General features: G+C 45.6%; 1 protein-coding gene across 1 annotated transcript in view; it reads right to left on the reverse strand.

Annotated features, from left to right (window-relative positions):
• GALK2 (galactokinase 2) overlaps positions 1 to 27,893 on the reverse strand; it is a 337,269-nt gene that overhangs the window by 60,533 nt on the left and 248,843 nt on the right. The window contains exon 8 of the mRNA XM_063926027.1: positions 19,433 to 19,643. Within this exon, the coding sequence (XP_063782097.1) occupies positions 19,433 to 19,643 (211 nt within the window). The remainder of the gene's footprint in view (positions 1 to 19,432; positions 19,644 to 27,893) is intronic.

Here is a 27,893-nt window from a genome sequence, read left to right on the forward strand (position 1 = left end):
GACTTTGAGGAAATTGAGTAGTCAGTAGCCACTGGCACCACAATAGGTTGGTTGATATGAAATGCCAACACAACCTACGGAAGGGACTACTGACGTGTCCGGAGCTCAGCACTATCTTCATGGAAGATCAAGTAGGGGTTCTTACAAGACAAAGCCCCAAACTCTGACACACATCTAGCAGAAGCTAAGGCCAACAAAGTGACAGCCTTCCATGTGAGAAATTTGACCTCAACCTCCGGTAGAGGTTCGAACCAATCCGATTGGAGGAATTGTAACCCCACGGTAAGATCCCAGGGCGCCGTAGGTGGCACAAAGGGAGGCTGGATGTGCAGAACCCCTTTCAGAAAAGTCTGAACCTCAGGGAGGGAAGCCAACTGTTTCTGGAAGAAAATGGATAGGGACGAAATCTGGACCTTTACAGATCCCAACCTCAGGCCCATATCCACACCTGCTTGCAGGAAGAGGAGAAAATGTCCCAGTTGAAACTCCACTGTAGGAAACTTCTTGGACTCACACCAAGATACATAATTTTTCAAAATATGATGATAATGTTTAGACATTACTCCTTTCCTAGCCTGTATCAGGGTAGGAATAACCTTGTTCGGAATGCCCATCCGAGCTACAGTAATATCTGGCGTTCAACTTCTATGCCGTCAAACGTAGCCGCGGTAAGTCTTGATAGGCGAAGGGCCCCTGCTGCAGCAGGTCCTCCCGAAGAGGAAGAGGTCTCGGCTCTTCTAGCAGTAGATCCAGAAGATCCGCGTACCAAGCCCTTCTCTGCCAGTCTAGAGCAATGAGGATCGCTTGAACTCTTGTTCTCCATATGAGCTTTAGAACTCTTTGAATGAGTGGAAGTGGAGAAAACGCGTACACCGACCGGAACACCGATAGAGTCACTAGGGCATCCACCGCCACGGCTTGCGGGTCCCTCGACCTGGAACAATACCACCGAAGCTTCTTGTTGAGACGAGAGGCCATCATGTCTGTTTGAGGTACACCCCAAAGGTCTGTTACCTCCCTGAACACCTCCGGATGGAGTCCCCACTCTCCTGGATGGAGATTGTGTCTGCTGAGGAAGTCCGCTTCCCAGTTGTCTACTCCCGGAATGAAGATCGCTTACAGCGCCAATGCGTGTTTTTCTGCCCAGAGGATTATTCTTGTTACCTCTGACATTGCAGCTCTGCTCTTCATTCCGCCCTGTCGGTTTATGTAAGCCACTGTTGTTACATTGTCCGACTGCACTTGAATGGTCCAATCTCGCAGAAGATGGGCCGCTTGGAGAAGACCGTTGTAAACGGCTCTTAGTTCCAGAATGTTTATTGGTAGGATGACTTCCAGACTTGACCACCTTCTTTGGAAGACTTTCCCGAGTGACTGCGCCCCAGCTCCGGAGACTTGCATCCATGGATATAAGGATCCAGTCCTGAATCCCGAACCTGCAGCCATCTAGAAGGTAAGGTCATTGTAGCCACCAGAGGAGTGAAATCCTGGCTTTTGGTGACAGATGTATTCTCTGGTGCATGTGTAGATGAGATCCCGACCACTTGTCCAGGAGATCCATTTGGAAGGGCCAAGTATGAAACTTCCCATACTGCAGAGCCTCGTAAGAGGTCACCATCTTCCAAAGAAGGCAAATACACTTATGAACCAAACCCGGGCTGGCTTCAGGACATCCCGGACCATTATTTGTATCACCAACGCGTTCTCCTCCGGAAGAAACACCCTCTGCACTTCTGTGTCGAGGATCATCCCCAGAAAAGACAGCCTCCTGGTCGGATCCAAATGTGATTTTGGAAGATTCAGGATCCAACTGTGTTCTCTGAGTAGATGAGTCGTGAGAACAATGGACTGTAACAGCTTCTCCTTGGACGATGTCTTTATCAGCAGATCGTCCAGATACGGGATTATATTCACCCCTTGTCTGCGTAGGAGAACCATCATCTCCGCCATCACCTTGGTGAACACCCTCGGTGCTGTGGAGAGGCCGAATGGTAGGGCCTGGAACTGAAAATGACTGTCTAATAGTGCCAATCGGAGAAAAGCCTGATGCGGCGGCCAAATCGGAATGTGGAGGTACGCATCCTTGATATCCAGGCATACCAGGAATTCCCCCTCCTCCAGACCTGATATCACCGACCTCGGAGACTCCATTTTGAACTTGAACTCCCTCAGAAAGGGGTTTAGCGATTCCAAGTTCAAAATGGGCCTGACCGAACCATCCGGTTTCGGTACCATGAAAAGGTTCGAATAGTAACCTTTGTTTTGCAAATTAGGTGGAACTGGTACAATGACCTGTGACTCCACCAACCTTTGGATGGCTTCCTGTAGGATAGCCCTGTCTGCCAGCAAAGCTGGCAAGCCTGATTTGAAGAATCGGTGAGGCGGGAAATCTTGAAACTCCTGCCTGTACCCCTGGAACACAATATCCTGCACCCAGGGATCCAGGCCGGACGACACCCAGATGTGGCTCAAATGCCTGAGCCTCGCCCCCCTCTGGCCCTACCTCCAGGCCGCGCGGTCCACCGTCATGCTGAGGACTTTGACGTACCTGAAGCAAACTTCTGTTCCTGGGAACTCGCAGCAGCAGGTTTCTTGGATTTTGGCCGACCTCCGCTAAAGAAGGTGTTAAACGGCTTGGCCTTTCTTGTTTTAGCAGCCCGAAAGGATCGTGAAGTAGCCGAATAAAATGGTTTCTTCGTAGCAGGCGCAGCTGAGGGAAGAAAAGGTGACTTACCCGTGGTAGCCGTGGAAATCCACGCATCCAATGCTTCCCCAAAGAGAGCCTGACCTGTGTAGGGTAGGTTCTCCACACCTCTCCTAGATTCCGCGTCGGCAGACTACTGGCGCAGCCAAAGTTCTCTATGAGCTGAGACAGACATGGAAGATATCCCTGCAGCCATCGTACCCAGGTCTTTCATGGATTCCACCATAAATCCTGCAGAATCCTGAATGTTACGTGAAAACAATTCAACGTCACTTTTATCCATTGTATACAAATCTTCAAGTAACGTGCCTGACCACTTTACTATAGCTTTGGAAATCCATGCACAGGCAATAGTAGGACGTAGTATCGCCCCTGAAGTCGTGTATATGGATTTGAGCGTAGTGTCAATTTTGCGATCAGCCGGTTCTTTTAACGCGGTAGATCCCGGAACAGGTAAAACCACCTTTTTTGAGAGTCTGGATACACACGGTCAACTATGGGTGGGTTTTCCCATGTTTTCCTATCCTCCTCAGGTAAAGCAACCAGAACCTTTCTAGGGACTTGAAATTTTTTTCTCCGGGTTTTCCCAGGATTTCTCAAATATAGCATTTCATTCCATAGATGCAGGGAAGGTTAGCGAGGCTTTTCTTATTGTCAGTGAAGTAAGCCTCCTCAACCTGGTGTTTTATCAGCAATATTCAACACATCTCTAATAGCCTCTATCATCAACTGCACCCCTTTTGCAAGAGATGACGCCCCCCGATGCACATCCCCATCAACGTCTGCCGTGTCAGATCGGTATCCGTGTCATCTTGCATAATCTAGGCAAGAGCACATTTTTGGGAGCATACGTCAGGGGGCCCTGAGGTAACAGAACCGGACCAAATTGCCATAGAGTTCTGTAAAACCTGAGTTGCAGGCTCATTTTGTGCAACTCTAGTAGAAATCTGAGAAATCATACTTTTAAGAGAGGCTAACCACTCAGGCTCCCTTGCAGGGACCTGCGCTAACACAGTGCAATCCTAATTACATGGAATGGGATCATCCTGAGTGGAATTTTCCTCTGCGTCATATGACACAGAGTCCCTGGACATAGCTTAATGGCGACCACAAACACTCCACACACACACAGGGAAGGGCAGACAGAGTTTCCCACCTAAGGATGCCAAGAGAGACACAGGGATTGGAGACAACCCACACACAGCGCTTCAAGATAGGGAAACCCCTACCCAGGGCTTACTGTGTACCTTAACAGGTTGCACAGTACAGTTATACAGCCTCCCCCCCTTCTACAACCCACTGGTACCATATAAGATAGCTGGAGTTGATATGGAGGGACAGCTCTCATTGACAGCGCTTCCGCAGGCAGGAAAATGGCGCTGAACGCTGCTGGGTCTGCTCTGAGAAGCTCCACCCCCTTTCATGGCGCTGCTTCACGCTCTTCTGAAGATTATACTGGCCTGAGGAAAAGTGCTGGCAGTGATCCTGGGACCCTGACAGGCTTGTTGGTCAGTGTAGGGTATAGGCGCTGGCTCAGGGCGACCCTCACAGTGCCGCACTATGTACCGCTAAGCCCCGGAGCGCAGTTAGTACTGCGTTCCATACCCTGTTTCCGCCATCTTCACACCAGCTCCCCGCTTGCCAGGGGGGCCGGTGACTAACTTGCCACCGATCTTCTGGCTCTGAAAGGGGGTGGCAGCATGCACACTTTTTTCCGTACGATTCCATTTGATTACGACATATCACGAGTGCAGCATTAACGACCTGGAGGATCCGATCCGACGCTCACCGGGCCGCGCATCGGATCGGGTCATATACACACCAAAAATGCACGATTTTCCCACAATATATCGGCCCGAATGACCGAATTGAGCTGAAATTGGACAAAATCGTTCTAGTGTATGGGGCCCTTAAGACTTGAAAGATCAATTTGTAGTTGCCTAACTGCAGGACATTCTTATTTTTTCTGATAACCTTGAAGATCATCGCAAACAGCTCTGCAATTAGCTTGAAAGACTCCAAAAGAATAGACAGTACTGTCAAACAGTACCAAATCCAATTATTCTGGTTTCGAGCCCACCAAAATGCAGTTGTTATTTGTCCTGTCCCTAAGAATGTATGGGCAATGCAGTAGCTTATTGGCTTTTCAAACTACTACAGTTAATTCATAAGAATCTTATCTAAAATAAATGATCTCCAAAAAGGCATATCCTTTCAAATGGTCATCTAAAGTGAATAAGCTTTTATTCATCGTAAGACTCCTAACATCTACAGATTTGTCCTCATGCACTTAGTATCAATACACCATGCAGCATGAGATGCCTGGCACCTGCCAGGTAGCCTGCGACTCTGCTAGCCCTGGGCGTCTTTCTCATCTGGAAATGTGTCTTAGGGCCTAATTCAGGCCACCCTTACATGCGGGGGGACGTCCAGCACGGGTCTAGTCTGCCCCACATGTCTGGCCCTCCCCCAGCCGCACGGGTGCGATAGCATTGCGCGGCGGCGATGCTACCGCACCCGGCGAGTATGTCCCTACCTGGGCAGCATTGCTGTTCTGGTAGGCGACTTTTTGCCACGTCCCGGGTCGCAGCAGCTGCGTGTGACGTCACACAGCCGCCGTGCCCCCCCCCCCCCCCCCCACGGTCCGGTCACGCCTGCATTGCCCAAACCGCGCCCCCAAAACAGCGGCCGAACGCAGCCGGCTCAACCCAGGGAACGCCTCTGCCTGTCAATCAGGCAAAGGCGATCGCTGGGCTGAGACGCCGATTGTATCTATGACATGCACATGCGCACTGCGGCGCATGCTCAGTTCAGACCTAATCGCCTGCTGTGCGAAAACGCACAGCAGCGATCAGGTCTGAATTAGCCCCTTAGTCACAATGTGATGCGACTTGGACACATCAGCAGACTGCCCTGATTAATTTGATATTCGTCACTCGCATATCTGTGTGAGTAACACCTGGCCCTAGCAGAGTCACGTGGAACCTGGCATGCCAACAAGGGCTGTATGGTGGGACTGCAGCAACAGTATATAAAGAAACATCTGTAAAACCAATATTGGTACATCCAGATTCCAAACTCCCTTTTTTTTTTTGTTGAGGTTGATGTCTCTGACTCTGCTGTTAAAAGTCATTTTCTCTCAGCGTATGAATGAGAAAATGTAGCTGTATCTATATGCCTATTTTTCTTGCCAACTGAGCTCTACGGAGAATAATTATGATACTGGCAATAAGGAGTTATATTTCAACAATAGAGATACCATCTTCAAGGTTCCGTCCATCCAATGACAGTACTAACCAATCACTGGAATCTGGAATATATAGGCCTGCTATAAACCGTCCCCTACACAGGGACTTTGGAAACTCTGGAAATACTGTACTATCCTCACAGAAAATAATAGTGTATGACATTGAAACCTCTGTGGATGTTACAGCAATTTAACATTCCACAATGGCTATTTGATTCACTTTAACAGAAGTGAAGTAGTCTGTCACTCTAAGCCTGCTAGGCACTTTGGAGTATATACTCAAAAACTGTTAGCATGTGGCCAAATTTAAAAAAATAAATAAATAAGAATATATGGGATGGCACTCAGACGTTTTTCTAAAGTTGCAAAAAATTTATTAGAAAATACAGCAAATCATTACATCATTCTGTCAACATTTCGGTGCCAGCATGCACCGTCGTCAGGACATGTAACTGCATACAGTGAAGAAAAGGAACACACTTTTCTTCACTGTATGCAGTTACATGTAATGATTTGCTGCATTTTCTATACACAGATGTTTTATCATGCCTGAATTGCAAGATGTTAAAAGGATGTCTTATGCACGGAAAAAAAAAAAAGATTCCATGCAACTAACGTCTTTATATTCCATCTTGCACTTGGAGCTACAGTAAATTTCTATAGATTTCAGATCTGATTATAGCCTTCTAAAAATTACATTAATTCTGGTTGTATTGGACCATCTTCCAAATATGGCTCATTTTCATTCGGAAGTCTGGACTGTGGTCACATGCTATTTATGTCATCTTTGGGTTGTACCTTATATTTGCTTTCATTGGTGGCAGATTTCTTAAACAGACACTTTCTAAACACACCATGCACAAGGTAGCATTCTGTGCTCTTGCCCCTATCTTGTTTGCTGCCTGGTTATTGACTTCTGATTGTGACCCTGACTTTGCAGATTGCTGCTTAGCTTATATCATTGCCTGTGAAATTTGCCTTATTACTGCATTGACTATCTTTTGCCTCTTACTTCTATTCTGCTTATGCCTGTGAACCTTACTTTGCCGCACTTCAACCAGCATCTAATTGATTTGGTGCATACACATCGCCAAGAGGAGGTACTGGACAAACTTGGGTACTGCATCCTACACATGCATTTATCAAGTGGTCCTTTTGCATCTTGTATATAGAAAATCTTAATCTTTGGGGAGGAATTCAATTGTTATTTGGGCGCACATGCACATCGCGCCAAAACAGACAGGGTTTAGCTGCGTAAAATGGCTAAACCTGTCTAAAATCCTGCTTTGGGCATCCAAATCACTGTTTGGATGCCCAAGATGCGGTGTTTGAACACATTTTTTTCTCGGACCTCAGTAGGCGGCAAAAAAAAAAGTGTCCTCCATGGCTGCTGAGCGTCCAAACAGCAGAACAAATGAACTACTGCCGCCGGGCAAATTCTAATGGAGGACACGAGAAAAACAATGAAATTCCCCCCATTTGTCCCTACTGACATGGTACCTTGGACTGGTATAAATGTAGCCATGCTCATCTTACTGCTATGCGGCATGCTGCGACTATTCATTAATTCCTTTAGGAGAGTTAGCGCCGGCTGCGAATAGTTGCAGCCTGGCACGCCAAGCAGCAAGCCGTGTTGCAGCATGCTGTATTGTAGCAAAGATGAGCATGACTATATCTGTACCTTAAGCTTATTCTGTCAGTTATACTAGTGTTCAGTCCTGCCATCCATTAACTTCACCTATAAGTCAGAATAAAACCTTGAGGACAACAAAGTACTGACAAACATAGTTCCATGGGAACAACGGTTGCTATGGATTAAGTACTCTTCAAGGTCAGTTCTGATGACTTAACATGTGAAGAGTTTTGGGACATGTTCCCTGTCATATGGGCAAACCGCAAGAATTGATCAAACTCTCCGACCATATTTCCATTGTTTCACCAGTTACCTTAAAGATGACTGGATGGAACACTTACCCATTACTGAATTTGTTTACAACTCTTCTAAAAAATGTTTCTTTGCCATCTTAGCATTTCATCCATTGTTAATTCAGAATTTCCCAGTTACCACACCAATTCCAGCCGTAATTGCTAGTCTCCCTTGTGTTTCCTCTAAAGAATTGATTCTAATTGAAAGTCAGAGAAGTTCAGGAATAATATAAATAAACCGCAGACAGACACCATAAAGCTATTCTGAATTTTCTGTTGGAGAAAATGTCTAGCTCTCCACTAAAAACATAAAGCAACAAATACCTTCTCTCATAATGGGTCAAAAGTTTATTTGTGCCATTTAAAATATCATCTCAAGTTAACAGAGATGCTGTCCGATTAAAGCTACCAGTCTTGAAAATACACATGTTGCTGCTTCAATCATTTCACGAGAACCCCTTTCCACGTTGTATTTTGACTCACCTGTCATTGTTAAAAGGAAATAATGTACTGTAGTAAAGCACCTGGACCCTAGAATTCACAGATATATCTAGAAGAGGAGGGGGAAGGAGAGAAAGAGGAGAACCTTGCTGACCATCAGGAACAGGGTGAGTATGGGAAAGGTTGTGATACAGAGCGCTCAGTGGGGGGGGGTGTTTTGGGGAGGTGCATGTTATGTGATGGTGCGGGGGGGTGGGGAGGGGTGGCACGATAAGCAGGTAGCAATCACAGTGGAGGACAGAGCAGTGTAAAGAGAGGTGCAGGGATGGGTCCCATTTACTAGTAATACAATATAAGATTGAATGGAAAGGACACAGAACAGAAGAAAATTCTAAAAAACGGAAGCAGAAAAAGTTGTACTTTACTGCGTGTCCAACTCAGTCTTCCCATAAAAATCAGGTACTTTCATTACTTCCTTTGCCAGATTATGCTCCTGCCTGTTTATCTAAATGCTGCTGTTCCAGCTACATTCCGACTTCAGTCATTCATTTCACAGATACTGTACCATTGGCGGCTTGTTCTCAACCACCTCAATGTCCCTTGTTCTAGTGAACCTACTGCAGTCTGACATTATTTTAAGCTACTGGACTGCAGCAGGTTCACTATCAAAGCTTGGAGAGAGATAAAGTACCAATCAGCTCCTAGCTAGAATGTTTCAAACACAGCCTGCAAAATGACAGTTAGGATGTGATTGGTTGGTACCTTATCTCTCTCCAAGCTTTGATAAATCTCCCCCTATATAGCTAGACAAATTAATTTGTGTAATTTCAAAAATAAAGCAGTAAGCTACTATAATATTGTGTTTCTTGTGGAAGTACAGTGGTTAAAACTAAATTGGAAAGTGGTGTCTTCCTTCCATTCAAAGATAATAAAATTAGGGATTTCTATAGGTCTGTTTACAAACCCTTTAGACAAACTGTGCTGGCAAAAAAAGGACTATAATCAACCAGTCAGGTGATGCTGGCCTGGCTGTTTCACAGGGATAGCTAGGGGGCAATATCCAGGCTGTAAAGCTTTCTGCGCACACAAAAAAAAGGGTAAAAGGAAATAGCTGCAGCAATCAATTATGCTGAAATGCCTTTAACAAAAATTACAGGCAGAAAGTTGAAGACACACACACACACTAAAGTCAGGATTACACATGTTTCTGGTTATTCAAGCAGCTGAGCCTCCTATCACGTGAGCAGTATCGGTGGTAAAGAAAAAAAGAAAAGCAAGTAAAAAAAAATTCTCCTTGAACAGACTATTATTTAAATCACACTGATGTACTTTAGCAAAGACTGACATGCTACCAATGCATCACAGGCACAAAGAATGACATCCATTAAATTTTGATCTGGTTTTAGAAGCTACAGTATAGCTTCTTGTTATTGGTAAATGTTTCTTTGAATAGCTGTATTTGAAGCATAATTCATATATATTTTCACCAACAGCATCAATGTATGCACATTTCCGCTGAATAATGGTCTGATTTGCTCTATTTAACTATACTCAGAAGAAACACATGATAACACAAAATGCTGAAGGGGTCACACAGAAGCAGAGCAGCCTCTCCCTTTGACATGTCAAAGATCTCTCTGCAGGTCATCTTCAATTACTGTATCACTGACGAATAACATTGCTTGGAACATGCTGGCACTAGATAGCTGACAGAAATCTCTCTTATATTTTCATTAAATTGGAATATACCATTACCAATACCAAGTTTGCTTAAAAAATGCATTATGTATATAATACCGCTCATCTATAATCTAGGCCTGCCTCCAGGTGTCAGTCCTGTGAAGCTGAAAGTGGAGCATATACTGTATAACTTTGCCATATTTACAAAATGAATAAAATGTACTGCATGTTCTTCGATTGTCACAATAAAGTTAAGAGGATATTAATCTACAACTATATGTATTTGTTTATAGGACATATAGGCACTGTTCATTTACCTTTGCATCGGACTACCATAAATGGGGAAATGAGATACATGCACTACAATATTACTTGCAACGTTCAGCACACAGTCAAGGGCAAAGGACTTTGGGGTCTATTTACTAAGCCATGGACGGAGATAAAGTGGACGGAAATAAAGTACCAGCCAATCACCTCCTAACTGTCATTTTTCAAACACAGCCTGTGGCATGGCAGTTAGGAGCCGATTGGCTGGTACTTTATCTCCGTCCACTTTATCTCCATCCAAGGATTAATAAATAGACCCCAAAGTCTCTTTCTTATAACCCCTTTATCCTTCCCTAAAGCCATCCCATTAATCTTAATTTAGTTTTGTCATAATCTGTTCACAGTAGAGTGGTATGGAGGTAACTTAGTAACAGGAGGTGATACGACATCATGGAGGCATTGCTTGATGTCATGTTGCAGACATGGCTGGTCTGAAGTATCCAATTATGGCAGAATAGTAGAGGTTGCGGTCACAACATTTTTGCAGTTATGTCAGCAATGAATTTGATTCAAACCAGGGAAGGGAATATACATTAGATGTAAGGATTCACTGGGGCAGGGAATGAAAAAATGTTCTCTGCAAAGCGGTATGAAATATGTAAATGTAATGCCGCTGCAGGCGGTGTAACTAGCAACATGGGGATGTGACTAGAGAGATGTGACTAACAGCGTGCACAGAGAGATATAAATCTATGGCTATCATACGTATTTCCCCCTACTACTCACAATTAAACATTTGTATTTATTTACTAAGTTTATAGGGCATGTAATACATTTTCTTTAAAAATAAAAAATACTTGCTTTGTTTCTAGACTAGTAACAACTTACATCTCAGCAGGTATAAATAAGAGTCATTTTGAAAATAAAAACTGCAAAAATAAGGGCCTACATTACAAATGCCTTTTGTGGAATCATGTGTTTGCAGAAATATATTAATAGCTGGACAAATTTGGGCAAGTCCGTTACTAATCAGAAACGAGTTCACCATAACTCTTTGCACTCTTCTTGAAGAAAATGCAATTCACTACCATGTTCTATCACCCTTAGTTCTTCGAAAACTAGAGCACTGCAAGTTGCTTAAGCCACCTTCTGGTGCTATAGGAACAACCTTATAGCTCCCAACATGCACTGCCAGCTATAACTCCCTGGCAGGACATGCTAGATATTTTAACAGCTCCATCTATGGCAGGGGTGGCTGATCTATGGTAAACATCCATACTATGATTTGCTATATTAAAGGCTACAGAGTATAACATAATATTGTGACTTAAGTTTAAAGGCTCAGTTCTTTAGAACTATTCTTTCAATTATAATGTGATACAAGCGGAAAAAAAAAGCTGATTTTAAAATGTGCATCCATTTAAGATGTATGTAGACTTGCGTGAGAGATTTCCATAGCTCACACACTCTTGTAAATCACCATTGAACAGTAGTAACCCAAAGAATGAAGCACAAACACGTCTGTTTCCAATTTCATTGTGAAAGCTCTGCCAATAACTGTGACTGATTCCTAGACCACCCTTTGGTAAAACAATTCTGTGCTGGCCAGATTACCTTAAAAAACTTTATGGTTCTCTCAGCTCGGCACGTTATATATTGGCAAAGAGAATGGTTCTTTAACAGCAACCAGAAGATCAGAAAATCTTTTGTAATCTTTACAAAACAGCATGCTCAAGATATCCAAAATTAAGTGGCTGGCCTTGATTAAAAGAAAGAAAATCTCTATGTTAAAGTACAAGAAGGTTTAAAGTCAGTGATTCCCAATCTTGCAGAAATATTTTAAGGGGTAAACTAGAGCTGAGGGTAGTAATATACTAGGGTACACAAGGAAATGAGGACAGAGTGTAGCACATTCTAATGATTCCTTTGCATTTACTGTAGCTCACTATTAAGTATTGAACAGGGTGTGCTACATTAGTAAATGTGGACATCCTCAGCAGATTACCCTGCACATTGCATTACTTAGAGCTAATAATAATTACCATATTTCTTCTATGCACATTAGAGAACACATACATACAGTACAGCTATGCAATGGGCCTGTGGAATGCTTGATGCACTACGTATGGCTTACAGTACATGGAGGTTAGCTATCATTAAGTTTACAGCAAACTGCACGGAAACTGCAGAAAAATTATAAGACATTAAAAAAAATGACAATTATCTGGTGAAAGCATAACATTTTTACAGCTTCGGAACATTTTCATAAAAATATACACATAATTTGCTGCAAAATTTTCAGACTTTACACTCAAGGAGAAATAATTCTTTATTAAAGGGATGAACCCTGATTTTCCCAGGATCTAATGCTAATCCTTTCGGTTTGCTGGCATTTTCCAGAACAAAGGGTTATATAAAGTTCAGTGCTCCAATGATGAAACACATTCAAATGAATCACTGCCCATGGTTGCTGTGTACTACTAACCTATACAGTGATCTAGGCAATATCTGGGGCAACAAACTTTGTCGGGGATCCAATTAGCTACGGTAATATACTGCAGTAAATCCCCGATAAGTGGCTTTTCGCAGATCCCATGTATTTTTGCAAGAAAAAATAAGAATTTACTTACCGATAATTCTATTTCTCGTAGTCCGTAGTGGATGCTGGGAACTCCGTAAGGACCATGGGGAATAGCGGCTCCGCAGGAGACTGGGCACAAAAGTAAAGCTTTAGGACTACCTGGTGTGCACTGGCTCCTCCCCCTATGACCCTCCTCCAAGCCTCAGTTAGGATACTGTGCCCGGACGAGCGTACACAATAAGGAAGGATTTTGAATCCCGGGTAAGACTCATACCAGCCACACCAATCACACCGTACAACTTGTGATCTGAACCCAGTTAACAGCATGATAACAGAGGAGCCTCTGGAAAGATCGCTCACAACAACAATAACCCGATTTAGTTAACAATAACTATGTACAAGTATTGCAGACAATCCGCACTTGGGATGGGCGCCCAGCATCCACTACGGACTACGAGAAATAGAATTATCGGTAAGTAAATTCTTATTTTCTCTGACGTCCTAGTGGATGCTGGGACTCCGTAAGGACCATGGGGATTACACCAAAGATCCCAAACGGGCGGGAGAGTGCGGATGACTCTGCAGCACCGAATGAGAGAATTCCAGGTCCTCCTCAGCCAGGGTATCAAATTTGTAGAATTTAGCAAACGTGTTTGCCCCTGACCAAGTAGCTGCTCGGCAAAGTTGTAAAGCCGAGACCCCTCGGGCAGCCGCCCAAGATGAGCCCACCTTCCTTGTGGAATGGGCTTTCACAGATTTTTGCTGTGGCAGGCCTGCCACAGAATGTGCAAGCTGAATTGTACTACAAATCCAACGAGCAATAGTCTGCTTAGAAGCAGGAGCACCCAGCTTGTTGGGTGCATACAGGAAAAACAGGGAGTCAGATTTTCTGACTCCAGCCGTCCTGGAAACATATTTTCAGGGCCCTGACAACGTCCAGCAACTTGGAGTCCTCCAAGTCCCTAGTAGCCGCAGGTACCACAATAGGTTGATTCAGGTGAAACGCTGAAACCACCTTAGGGATAAATTGTGGACGAGTCCTCAATTCTGCCCTGTCCGTATGAAAAATCAGGTAAGGGCTTTTATAAGATAAAGCCGCCAATTCTGACACGCGCCTGGCCGAAGCCAGGGCCAACAGCATGACCACTTTCCATGTGAGATATTTCAAATCCACAGATTTAAGCGGTTCAAACCAATGTGATTTTAGGAACCCCAAAACTACATTGAGATCCCAAGGTGCCACTGGAGGCACAAAAGGAGGCTGTATATGCAGCACCCCCTTGACAAACGTCTGAACTTCAGGAACTGAAGCCAGTTCTTTCTGGAAGAAAATCGACAGGGCCAAAATCTGAACCTTAATGGATCCTAATTTTAGGCCCATAGACACTCCTGTTTGCAGGAAATGCAGGAATCGACCCAGTTGAAATTCCTCAGTTGAGGCCTTCCTGGCCTCGCACCACGCAACATATTTCCGCCAAATGCGGTGATAATGGTTTGCGGTCACATCCTTCCTGGCTTTGATCAGGGTAGGAATGACTTCTTCCGGAATGCCTTTTTCCTTCAGGATCCGGCGTTCAACCGCCATGCCGTCAAACGCAGCCGCGGTAAGTCTTGGAACAGACAGGGTCCTTGCTGGAGCAGGTCCCTTCTTAGAGGTAGAGGCCACGGGTCCTCTGTGAGCATCTCTTGAAGTTCCGGGTACCAAGTCCTTCTTGGCCAATCCGGAGCCACGAGTATAGTTCTTACTCCTCTCCGTCTTATAATTCTCAGTACCTTGGGTATGAGAGGCAGAGGAGGGAAACACATACACTGACTGGTACACCCATGGTGTTACCAGAGCGTCCACAGCTATTGCCTGAGGGTCCCTTGACCTGGCGCAATACCTGTCCAATTTTTTGTTGAGGCGGGACGCCATCATGTCCACCTTTAGTTTTTTCCAACGGTTTACAATCATGTGGAAGACTTCTGGGTGAAGTCCCCACTCTCCCGGGTGGAGGTCGTGCCTGCTGAGGAAGTCTGCTTCCCAGTTGTCCACTCCCGGAATGAACACTGCTGACAGTGCTATCACATGATTTTCCGCCCAGCGAAGAATCCTTGCAGCTTCTGCCATTGCCCTCCTGCTTCTTGTGCCACCCTGTCTGTTCACGTGGGCGACTGCCGTGATGTTGTCCGACTGGATCAGCACCGGCTGACCTTGAAGCAGAGGTCTTGCTTGGCTTAGGGCATTGTAAATGGCCCTCAGCTCCAGGATATTTATGTGAAGTGATGTCTCCAGGCTTGACCACAAGCCCTGGAAATTTCTTCCCTGTGTGACTGCTCCCCAGCCTCGCAGGCTGGCATCCTTGGTCACCAGGACCCAGTCCTGAATGCCGAATCTGCGGCCCTCTAGAACAGGCCTGGCCAACCTGTGGCTCTCCAGATGTTGTGAAACTACACATCCCAGCATGCCCTGCCACAGTTTTAGCATTCTTTAATAGCAAAACTGTGGCAAAGCATGATGGGACTTGTAGTTTTACAACAGCTGGAGAGCCACAGGTTGGCCAGGCCTGCTCTAGAAGATGAGCACTCTGCAACCACCACAGGAGAGACACCCTTGTCTTTGGTGACAGGGTTATCCGCTGATGCATCTGAAGATGCGATCCGGACCATTTGTCCAGCAGGTCCCACTGGAAAGTTCTTGCGTGGAATCTGCCGAAAGGGATTGCTTCGTAGGAAGCCACCATTTTTCCCAGGACCCTTGTGCATTGATGCACTGACACTTGGCCTGGTTTTAGGAGGTTTCTGACTAGTTCGGATAACTCCCTGGCTTTCTCCTCCGGGAGAAACACCTTTTTCTGGACTGTGTCCAGGATCATCCCTAGGAATAGAAGACGTGTCATCGGGATCAGCTGCGATTTTGGAATATTGAGAATCCAACCGTGCTGCCGCAACACTACTTGAGATAGTGCTACCCCGACTACCAATTGTTCCCTGGATCTTGCCCTTATCAGGAGATCGTCCAAGTACGGGATAACTAAAACTCCCTTCCTTCGAAGGAGTATCATCATTTCGGCCATTACCTTGGTAAAGACCCGGGGTGCCGTGGACAAACCAAACGGCAGCGTCTGAAACTGATAGTGACAGTTCTGTACCACAAACCTGAGGTATCCTTGGTTAGAAGGGTAAATTGGGACATGGAGGTAAGCCTCCTTGATGTCCAAAGACACCATATAATCCCCTTCTTCCAAGTTCGCAATCACCGCTCTGAGTGACTCCATCTTGAATTTGAACCTGTGTATGTAAGTGTTCAAGGATTTCAGATTTAAAATAGGTCTCACCGAGCCGTCCGGCTTCGGTACCACAAACAGCGTGGAATAATACCCCTGTCCCTGTTGCAGGAGGGGTATCTTGATTATCACCTGCTGGGAATACAGCTTGTGAATGGCTTCCAATACCGCCTCCCTGTCGGAGGGAGACGTCGGTAAAGCAGACTTTAGGGGAGTGCCTGAGTCCGCTTGTAAAGCCCCAGCGTCATGCTGAGGACTTGGCAGAAACGGGAGAGGGCTTCTGTTCCTGGGAACTGGCTGTTTGCTGCAGCCTTTTTCCTCTCCCTCTGCCACGGGGCAGAAATGAGGAGCCTTTTGCCCGCTTGCCCTTATGGGGCCGAAAGGACTGCACTTGATAATACGGCGTCTTCTTATTTTGAGAGGCTACCTGGGGTAAAAATGTGGATTTCCCAGCAGTTGCCGTGGCCACCAGGTCTGATAGACCTACCCCAAATAACGCCTCCCCTTTGTAAGGCAATACTTCCATATGCCTTTTGGAATCAGCATCACCTGACCACTGCCTCGTCCATAACCCTCTTCTGGCAGAAATGGACAGCGCACTTACTCTTGATGCCAGTCGGCAAATATCCCTCTGTGCATCACGCATATATAGAAATGCATCTTTCAAATGCTCTATAGTCAGTAATATACTGTCCCTATCTAGGGTATCAATATTGTCAGTCAGGGAATCCGACCAAGCCACCCCAGCACTGCACAACCAGGCTGAGGCGATTGCTGGTCGCAGTATAACACCCGTGTGAGTGTATATACATTTTAGGATATTCTCCTGCTTTCTGTCAGCAGGATCCTTAAGAGCGACCGTATCAGGAGACGGTAGTGCCACCTGTTTTGACAAACGTGTGAGCGCTTTATCCACCTTAGGGGGTGTTTCCCAACGTGCCCTATCCTCTGGCGGGAAGGGGTATGATGCTAATAACCTTTTAGAAATTATCAGTTTTTTATCGGGGGAAACCCACGCTTCATCACACACTTCATTTAATTCCTCAGATGCAGGAAAAACTACAGGCAGTTTTTTTTTTTTTTTCTCACCCAACATAATACCCTTTTTAGTGGTACTTGTATTATCAGAAATATGTAAAACATTTTTCATAGCATCAATCATGTAACGTGTGGCCCTACTGGAAGTCACATTCGTCTCTTCATCGTCGACACTGGAGTCAGTATCCGTGTCGGCGTCTGTATCTGCCATCTGAGGTAACGGGCGTTTTAGAGCCCCTGATGGCTTTTGAGACGCCTAGACAGGCACGAGCTGAGTAGCCGGCTGTCTCATGTCATCAACCGTCTTTTGTAAAGAGCTGACACTGTCGCGTAATTCCTTCCATAAGCTCAGCCACTCAGGTGTCGACTCCCTAGGGGGTGACATCTCCATTACAGGCAATTGCTCCACCTCCACACCATTTTCCTCCTCATACATGTCGACACAATCGTACCGACACACAGCACACACACAGGGAATGCTCTGATAGAGGACAGGACCCCACTAGCCCTTTGGGGAGACAGAGGGAGAGTATGCCAGCACACACCAGAGCGCTATATATATACAGGGATAACCTTATAGAAGTGTTTTTCCCCTTATAGCTGCTGTTTTATTTATACTGCGCCTAATTAGTGCCCCCCTCTCTTGTTTTACCCCTTTTCTGTAGTGCAGGACTGCAGGGGAGAGTCAGGGAGACGTCCTTCCAGCGAAGCTGTGAGGGAAAATGGCGCCCGTGTGCTGAGGAGATAGGCTCCGCCCCCTTCTCGGCGGACTTTTCTCCCGCTTTTTTCTGTATTCTGGCAGGGGTTAAAATACATCCATATAGCCCTGGGGGTTATATGTGATGTATTTTCGCCAGCCAAGGTGTTTCTATTGCTGCTCAGGGCGCCCCCCCCAGCGCCCTGCACCCTCAGTGACCGGAGTGTGAAGTGTGCCTGAGGAGCAATGGCGCACAGCTGCAGTGCTGTGCGCTACCTTGGTGAAGACGGATGTCTTCTGCCGCCGATTTTCCGGACCTCTTCTTGCTTCTGGCTCTGTAAGGGGGCCGGCGGCGCGGCTCTGGGACCGGACTCCGAGGCTGGGCCTGTGTTTGGTCCCTCTGGAGCTAATGGTGTCCAGTAGCCAAGAAGCCCAAGCTGGCTGCAAGCAGGCAGGTTCGCTTCTTCTCCCCTTAGTCCCTCGATGCAGTGAGCCTGTTGCCAGCAGGTCTCACTGAAAATAAAAAACCTAAAACTAAACTTTTACTAAGAAACTCAGGAGAGCCTCCTAGAATGCACCCTTCTCGGCCGGGCACAAAAATCTAACTGGGGCTTGGAGGAGGGTCATAGGGGAAGGAGCCAGTGCACACCAGATAGTCCTAAAGCTTTACTTTTGTGCCCAGTCTCCTGCGGAGCCGCTATTCCCCATGGTCCTTACGGAGTTCCCAGCATCCACTAGGACGTCAGAGAAACAAGGATTTTTCTCATGTAACTGGATAGGGGTGATTAAAGAAAAATTGCAAAACCCCCCGTTTTTTCGCAGCCGCGGCTTTATCATGGCTTATTGGATACCCATTTTGTGTAGGAAACATGGAGGCAAGACGTAAAACACTCAGCATGCAGAGCATAAGAAGGAAAGAGCAATGGGAATTAAGAGACAAATAATTAGAAGGGGGAGAGGTGGAAGGGAAGAAAAGGAACTAATAAAATAAGAGAGTACAAAAAAAAACAATGTGAAAGAAAAGATGTACAAGCAAGGCTATAAAACGGGTTTCACAAATAGTCCATGTTTTAGGGATATACATTCTTATTCACAGATGGTTAAATTCAACTGACTGAGGTACTACTTAAGTCACCTATGCTTATACATGGATTGCCTTAAAACCTTGAATGATTGAATGCCTTGAGGACAGAGTTGGGAAACACTGGATATAAAACAATGGTTATTTTAAATGTAAGTAGTACTGTATATAACTGTCGCTGTTAGAGCTAGCAGTGAACACAGTTGAGCTGTACATGCACACCTTTCTGAATAGAATAGAAACTATGTTTCTGCTTATAAAACAACACTGAACTAAAGTTACATTTTAGTATATTAGATATATTTTTAACTACTGACACAGACAATGTTAGTTAGAATTTTTTATTTATTTTTAAAAACAATGTTTGCTGTATTACAGCAATTGCATAAATCATAAGCAATTGTTTTAATATTTTTAGCCAACGCCAGTAAAGAACACTCTAGTCAATCTCAGTATTTAATAAGTATCATTTTGTTTAACATAAAGTTTCAATCTCTGACTTACCATCCTGTGTGTTTTGGCTCAAGATCGAGGCACGAAGCTCCTCTAAGCTAATTCCCAAAGACTCACAAATTTCTTCTCGTGTGTAAGGTTCAGGATGCAAGATTTCCTCAACCACCTCCAGAATATCTTCTAGGCTAACACTCAGCCTGTTCTGAAGATCTCCAAGCTTTACCAGGTTCTTCCAGTCCAGCCCTTTGGACTTTGCTAGAACCTAAAATACAAAGATGACTTATTATACAGGCTTACAAGTATGCAATTACACAACAGATCTTATCACCAATGATTTGGGGGGGGGGGGGGGGGGGATATAAATAAAATGAAATTTTACTGAAATGGTATTTAATTTAGAACTACAGTATGATTCATGCTAAATGTAAATGATAAAGCCATTTTAAAATTCATCAGCTACAATACAGATGTGTCACATACACCTTTCCTATATCCTGCCATGTACGGCACGGCTTGGCATATCACAGACTCAAGAGATTTAGCCATGCTTTGTGATTTTTCTTAATTTGCTTCTTTAATATGCTACGTTATACATATTCTATTATGGCAAACAATATTTTTCACATTTTACTTAGTACGCAATAATGAATTGTGCAGTTTGATTTATATTATTGTGTATTATCTGATCCACTTCATAGGCAAATGCGGGGGAGGGGTGTTTCCAGTTGCCCAGAAACCCCCCACCTCTTGGCAAGTGGCTCAAAATATAAAGAATAGCAATGGTATATAATAAGATTACTAGAGCTGCTGCCACATCATGCAAGTTAAGAGACAGAGCAGAGCTGCTGCACATGCCCAGTGGTAGCAGCTTCTTCTACCATGTTTGCTGTGTGTGGTTCCTGAGTCCTCATTCAGTGCACTGTACCAGAGAGTAACTACAAGGAAGAAGAGATAGAAGCATTACCATGAGGTGGGAGAGGTGTGATTAGAAAGTGCAGTACTGCTTCTATTAGGTTTGTGTATTTATTATAGTATGTTTAACCTTTTCTTGAACACTTATTTATATTATTTAAAGGTTTGATACAGTCTATACTATAGACCATCTATAGTGTTAAATATTAATACTGTATTTCATGTTCTGCAGAGTGGGACATTGTGGATTACATTTGGAAACCTCCCTCTAGAAATCCTGCATTTGCCACTGCAGTTTACTCAGAAACCCATCGTTTTACTTCCTGCTCACTGGATGTTTACATCTAATGGGGGTATTTACAGAGCTGTAGAGTGTCATGCCGGGCCCCGGTACTGGCATGGGGGCGTGGCCAAGAATGAGTGTGCCCATTCAAATGCAGGCGAGCAGGGGGGGGGGGGGCACGCACGGGGGAGGGCAACCGCTTCCTATTTTGCTTGCTCCGGGAAGCAGTCCACCCTCCTCGGCCGGCACCATCTTCCCAGTGATATTTGCCAATATGGTGCACATGCACTAGAAAGCAAAGACTCTCCAGAGTGTGCGGCGCCATCTTCCCAGAAGATGTCACTGGGAAGATGGTGTCAGTTGTGGTGGAGGAACCCATTTTCCAGAGGAAGGTGAAGGTGCATAGACACTGAGCGATTTTCCCCCCTGCCCAGCGATGTCAGCGGGGGTGAACGGCTTTCCATAGCAGGACGCTATGGAAAGCCGTTCACCCTGCCGTTCATGAAGCGGGAGTGGGCGCGCATCAGGGCTCATTGCCGGGGCATACACACTGGGCAGTTTTGAGCTGAAAGCAGCTCAAAACACCAAAAGTGAGCTGCTTTCAGCTCAAAATCTCCCAGTGTGTATGGGCCTTAAGTATAGAAGTATAGTCTGGGGGGAAGGGGGGGGGGGGGCAGTGAGCAATTAATATCCGGCTGGCTTAGATCGATTTAAATTAATTAAAAGAGAACCTTTAGTAAATTTACTCCTACAGTATATGTCTCTCCAAAGTAACCTGACTAATACACAATTCAATTATAATCTATATAACAGGATACACTACACCTACCAACATGACCCAAGTACTGGGCATGCAATTGATCTTACAATATATAGAACTGCTTATTATGTTGCATAATGTATTGATTTTTCCAGAATGCAAAAGCAGAAAGTTCATTAATGTTTCTAGAAAGATACAAGTTCATTATCAGCAAGTTCTTCTTGATAAGGTTTTTATACCCAGACTAGCTCAAGGTGTCCGCTCTCCCATTGAGGGGAACCCATTTAGATTAAGCACAATTAGGCTAGGGTTAGGCTACGGGAGGGATACCGCTGTCTGTATTCTGACTGCCGGCATCCTGTGTGTCGGGATCCCATACCCAACAACCCATTATAAATTGTGGAGAGGAAGTAGTTTAGAAAGTTTGTTAGAGATTTCCACGCCAAAACTTGTATATACTGTCCTCTTTCCTAGAGCATTTTCAGTTGAGTATAAGAGAGGATATTTAAAGTTAATTTACTGTAAATAGGCTAACAAGAATAACATTAAACTTAATTTAAGATGCAAAGCAACATTGCAAGCAGAGCCGGCGCTACCCGCTCAGCAAGGGTATGCAGTGCAGGGAGGCGCTCAGCTGAAGAGGCGCTGAGCTCTCCCTGCTCTGCTACCCTTGTCCCTGCTGCTGTCAGCTCCGTTGCGCCTGTCATAGTGGAAGACAGGTAACGGCGCTGGCAGCGTGTAGCCCGGCTCTCAGTCAGTGCAAGGTCCCTCTAGCTTCCTCCCCCATCCTCCTCCCACCTCCAGGCTCCTCCTCACAGCGCTGCTGACAAATTCCGAGCGTTTTGCAGGGCGGGTAGACTTTTAGGGGCGTGGCCTAATCGCGGGAGGCGTGACCACGCCCCCTTTTGGAATTTTTCATTTTAATTTTATTTTTTAAACTTTGCAGAGTCCAGCAGGTTAGGGGGCCTTAAGGAGCCCCTCAGCCAGGGCCGGTGCTAGGGTGTTCGGCGCCCCCCTGCAAACTATAAAATTGCGCCCTCCCATATTCCGTTGGCGTGCGCCGGGAAAAGGGGTGTGGTCTCACAACTAAGGGGCATGGCCACACAATAGTACCCCCATTTAAAATTACGCCACAATGTAGCACAATCTTATTAATCTTATACGTAATGCCCCACCCGTAGTAGTAGCGTCCTTATATGTAATGCACCCCAGTAGTAGTAGCACCCTTATACATAATGCACTCACAGTAGTAGTAGCATCCTTATACATAATGCCCCCCAGTAGTAGTAGCATCCTTATACGTAGTGCCCCCCCAGTAGTAGTAGCATCCTTATACATAATGCACACAGAGTAGTAGTAGCATCCTTATACGTAGTGCACCCCCAGTAGTAGATGCGTCCTTATTATACGTAATGCCCCCCCCCCAGTAGTAGAAGCGTCCTTATACGTAGTGCACCCCCAGTAGTAGAAGCGTCCTTGTACGTAATTCCCCCCTAGTAGTAGTAGCGTCCTTATACGTAATGCCCCCCCCACAGTACTAGTAGCGTCCTTATACGTAATGGCCCCCCCAGTAGTAGCATCTTTACATGTAATGCCCCCCCCCCTGTAGTAGTAGCGTCCTTATGCATAATGCCCCCCCAGTAGTAGCATCCTTATACGTAATGCCCCTCTAGTAGTGGTAGCATTGTTATACGTAATGCCCCCCGAGTAATAGTAGCGTCCTTATATATAATGCCCCCAAGTAGTAGTAGCGTTCTTATACGTAATGCCCCCCCCCAGCAGTAGTAGCGTCCTTATACGTAGTGCACCCCCAGTAGTAAAAGCGTCCTTATACGTAATTCCCCATAATAGTAGTATCGTCCATATACGTAATGCCCCACAGTAGTAGTAGCGTCCTTTTACATAATGCACCCCCAGTAGAAGCCTCCTTATATGTAATTCCCCCGTAGTAGTAGTAGCGCCCTTATAAGTAATGCCCCCCCCAGCAGTAGTAGCGTTGTTACGCACAATTCCCCCCCTGTAGTAGCGTCCTTATACGTAATGCACCCTCCCAGTAGTAGTAGCGTCGTTACGCGTAAAGCCCCCCCTGTAGTAGTAGCATCCTTATACGTAGTGCACCCACAGTAGTAGTAACATCCTTATACGTAATTCCCCCCTAGTAGTAGTATCGTCCTTATAAATAATGGCCACCCCAGTAGTAGCGTAGTTTCACGTAATGCCCCCCTGTAGTAGTAGCATCCTTATACGTAATGCCCCCCCAGTAGTAGTAGCGTCCTTGCATGTAATGGCCTCCCCCAGTAGTAGCGTCATTATACGTAATGCCCCCCCCAGTACTAGCGTCCATAAAGTGCGCGTACGCAGACATACCTCACACACACAATTCACACATATATACACACACATACACACCCACCCACCATATGCACACACACACACACCACTTACCTAAGCCAGTCTCCCTCTGTACTGCAGTGCAGCCTGGTCAGTGTAGCTCCGCCCCTTATGTCCCGGTTAGCCCCGCCCCCTTTCGACCCATTAAGCTCCGCCCCCGTCTGTCCCGTACTCAGCCGCTGTCACACGGGGAGGGGAGGCAGGAGGTTTTTGATTCTGCAGACGCTGCTGCCAGTGACTGTCATACAGTGACAGACACAGCAGCAGCAGGGGGGACAGGAGTCACAGGACGGCGCAGCAGTGAAGGGATTCAGAGCAGGGAAAGCGCCTCTCAGTCCCAGCGCCTCCCAGCACTGCATCCCTTCGCTGAGCGGGTAGCGCCGGGCCTGCCCTCAGCCAGTGGCAATTCGAGTGGGGAGCGTGATCAGTGTGATCACTCTCCACCTAGCCATACAGGAACAGGCAGAGGCTCCGCAGCAGCAGCCTCTCTGCCTCTGGCACTGCAGCACAGCACACACTGCCATGATGAGAACTTATGCTGTTGCTGCTGCCCAGTAAGAAGGGAGGTAGGAGTGCAGTGGACCAGGGCCCCTGCTGAGCCCCTTCATCAGTCCCAGGCCTGCGTAATTTGTACCCGCCCCCTCCTCTCTCGCCAAAACTGCCGACATCCTCCAGAGCTGCTGCTGCTGGAGTAACGGAGCCTACGGGAGGGTAGAGGAGGAGCAGCGCCCAAGCGTGGATCCAAGGCAGAGCATCAGTCAGAGTTATGCCTACAAAGTAATGAAGCAGAAGGTACTACATTTACAGTAGCAGCGTGGTATGTATGACGTGGTTGGGCTATACCTGGCATAACGTGTATAAGCAACTTTTATTGTGTGTGTGTGTGGTGTAACATGTATAAGAGTACTACTGTGTGGTATAATGTGACTAACGGACACTACTGTGGGGTATAATGTGACTAACGGACACTACTGTGGGGTATAATGTGACTAACGGACACTACTGTGGGGTATAATGTGACTAACGGACACTACTGTGGGGTATAATGTGACTAACGGACACTACTGTGTGGTATAATGTGACTAACGGACACTACTGTGCGGTATAATGTGACTAACGGACACTACTGTGCGGTGTAATGTGACTAACGGACACTACTGTGGGGTGTAATGTGACTAACGGACACTACTGTGCGGTGTAATGTGACTAACGGACACTACTGTGCGGTGTAATGTGACTAACGGACACTACTGTGCGGTGTAATGTGACTAACGGATATTACTGTGTGGTGTAATGTGACTAACGGATATTACTGTGCAGTGTAATGTCAAATGTGAATTTTTACTATTCTGTGTCCACAACCCTATATATTTGGTGCGCGCCTTCGGCGCGCACTGTCCCTGACCTGAGCATGGCTAACGCCAAAGGAAACTTGTCCTGAGCTCCTCAAGGTCTAGAACAGGCCATGTCACCAATTTTAAAATATATTTTTCTTTTCAAATGTAACATACCTCCAATCCAACACAGGGAAAGGGTGCTGAAACATACCCTTACTCCGGGCATCATGGCACCTATCTACACCTCTAATAAGGGGCACTACTGTGGGCATTGTGTATAAGTACTGTGTGGTGTAACGTGTATAAGGGGCACTACTGTGTGACGTTAATGAATAAGGGGCACTACTGGAGGGTGTAATATGAATCAGGGGCACTATGTTTGTGGTAAAGTGAATAAGATTGTAATACTGTGTGATGTAATTTGAATTGTGGGCCACGCTCCTTTCTTGTGTGACCACATCCCTTTTTGCGTCACGTCCTCTCCCTTTTTTACAGATGGGAGGGCGCAAATTTATAATTTGCAGGGGGGCGCCAAACACTCTAGCACCGGCCCTGATTGCAAGATACAAAAGAGACCATGTGCAGATATACTGTAATGGCCTTGTAATTGGACACATTTGTACATACAATTACTGACAGGGAATTCGACACACAAACTGTGACACAGGCTGGGTAGGGACAGCTATGATTGTTAATGTTAACAGGGTCAGACAAGATATCCCAACAGCTGCACTGTGACCTTTTGGATGAGAGCTGGATGTGGTTCAATGTAAGGCAGAGGAAAAACCAGTAAACCATATCAAAAGACTTTTCAACATTACTGGATATTATGAAAAATGACATATAGGTTAATTAGGCACAGTAAATCAAAGAAATCATTTTTGGGAACTTGGACTGGATGTCATGATGAGTACGAACCCCACCTACTGGTTTAAAAACTCATCTATTTCCCTTGCGTGTGTTCTCTGCTTCTGACATCAGCTCATACTAATATATGTGACACACAGGAAACCACAACCTTCTATTGCAACATTATAGTGAGTAACAAACTAGGCCATGAGTCCAATATCTTGGCATTAGATATTGCATAGCAAACTTACATTTGTACATCACTGTTTTGTTGAAGTACAAAAAAATGAAAATGAATAAATTGGTTGTCCCAGAAGTGTCTGAGTCCTCCATGGATTAAGAGATGTTGTTGCCATGTTGTATGCCATTTTTATTCAGCTTGTTGTAATGTACAATGCATCTCTTATACACTTGAGTTCAACCTCTCTGCACGTGACAATTGGTTTACAATGGGCCACATCTCTCACCCACTTACATATTAAGAATCCTTTTACCCTCTAGCTACACCTACCAACTCATAACTCCAGAACCGTCTCTTTTATTTTCTACATTTGAGATCAATGCTATATGCCTTTACCAACCTGCTAATCTTCGAGCTGCTGTTATTTATTGGCCCCCTGGCATTTCCTCCAAATTCCTCAACAACTTTGTTTCCTGGCTTCCTTGCTTCCTCTCTTCTAACATTCCCTCCATTATTCTAGGTCATTTCAACATCCTTATCGATATCCTCACAAAATCCCCTGCCTCAGAACTCCTTAACCTCACCTCTTTACTTAGTCTCTCACAGTGGACCTCCTCACCCTACCATGTGAATGGGAGCTCACTGGATCTGGTTTCACTCACTGTCGTGATATTTCTGATTTCTCCAACTCCCTTTTCCCCCTTTCTGAACGCCACCTGCTCTCTTTAAACTTATCTCTCTCTGCTTCCACCTCTACTTTCTAAGGCTACTATCACTAAGCGTAACATTGAGACTATTCACTCCTCATCCCTATCCTCCCTGTTTGACTCACTTCTCTATCCTTGACTCACTTCTCTATCCTATTCGCTCTCTCATACCCTGAACAAGCCACTTTCCCTTACTTTTGCTCTTGACTCTGTCGCTCCACCGACCACTACTCACCCTCGCAGATTAAAACCTCAACCCTGGCACTCCAAATGCCCCAGATACTGTATATTCAAAAATGCTCACGTACTACCGAGCGACAGTGGAGGAAGTCACGCTCTAAGGCAGACTTCCTCTTTTAAAACTTATGCTCTTATCCTTCAGTACTCCCTATCCCTTGCTAAACAATCATACTTCAAGAATCTAATTTCCTCCCAGCCTTCCAACCCCGGGATCTCTTTGCCACTGTCAACTCCCTCCTCTGCCCACCCCTACCTCGTCGACCCTCCTCACCGTCTGCTCTTGACTTTACCCATTATTTCACATCCAATATTGATTTTATACTTTAGAACATCACATCCCAACAGACCATCATCAGCAACCAGCCACGTCCTATATCTTATCATGCCTCCTCATCACTCTCACCAACTCTGACATCTTTCTCCCATGTATCTGGGGAGTAAGTCATGGCCCTCTACAATTCCCCCACCACCACCACCACCACCACCTATTCCCTCCTGCTTTCTCCACTACCTCTCCTTCTGCCTGTTCCCATCTTGCCCACCTTCTCAATCTCTCCCTCTCATAAGGCACTGTCCCCTTTGCATTTAAAAACATGCACTTGTTTCCCTATTCTTAAAAAACCTATCCTTGAGCCAAACACTCCCTCCAACTACCGACCCAAATCTCTCCTCCCTTTTGCCTCCAAACTGCTTGAGCGTATTGTCTACAACCGCCTTACTGTCTTTCTTTACTCCCACTCACTGCTTGACCCATTCCAGTCTGGCTTCCATTCTCTCCACTCCACTGAAACTGCCCTCACAAGTCTGCAATGACCTCCATGATGCCAAATCAAAGGGCCACTACTATATGCA

The sequence above is a fragment of the Pseudophryne corroboree genome, chromosome 6, assembly GCF_028390025.1.
Source record: "Pseudophryne corroboree isolate aPseCor3 chromosome 6, aPseCor3.hap2, whole genome shotgun sequence".
NCBI lineage: Eukaryota > Metazoa > Chordata > Amphibia > Anura > Myobatrachidae > Pseudophryne > Pseudophryne corroboree.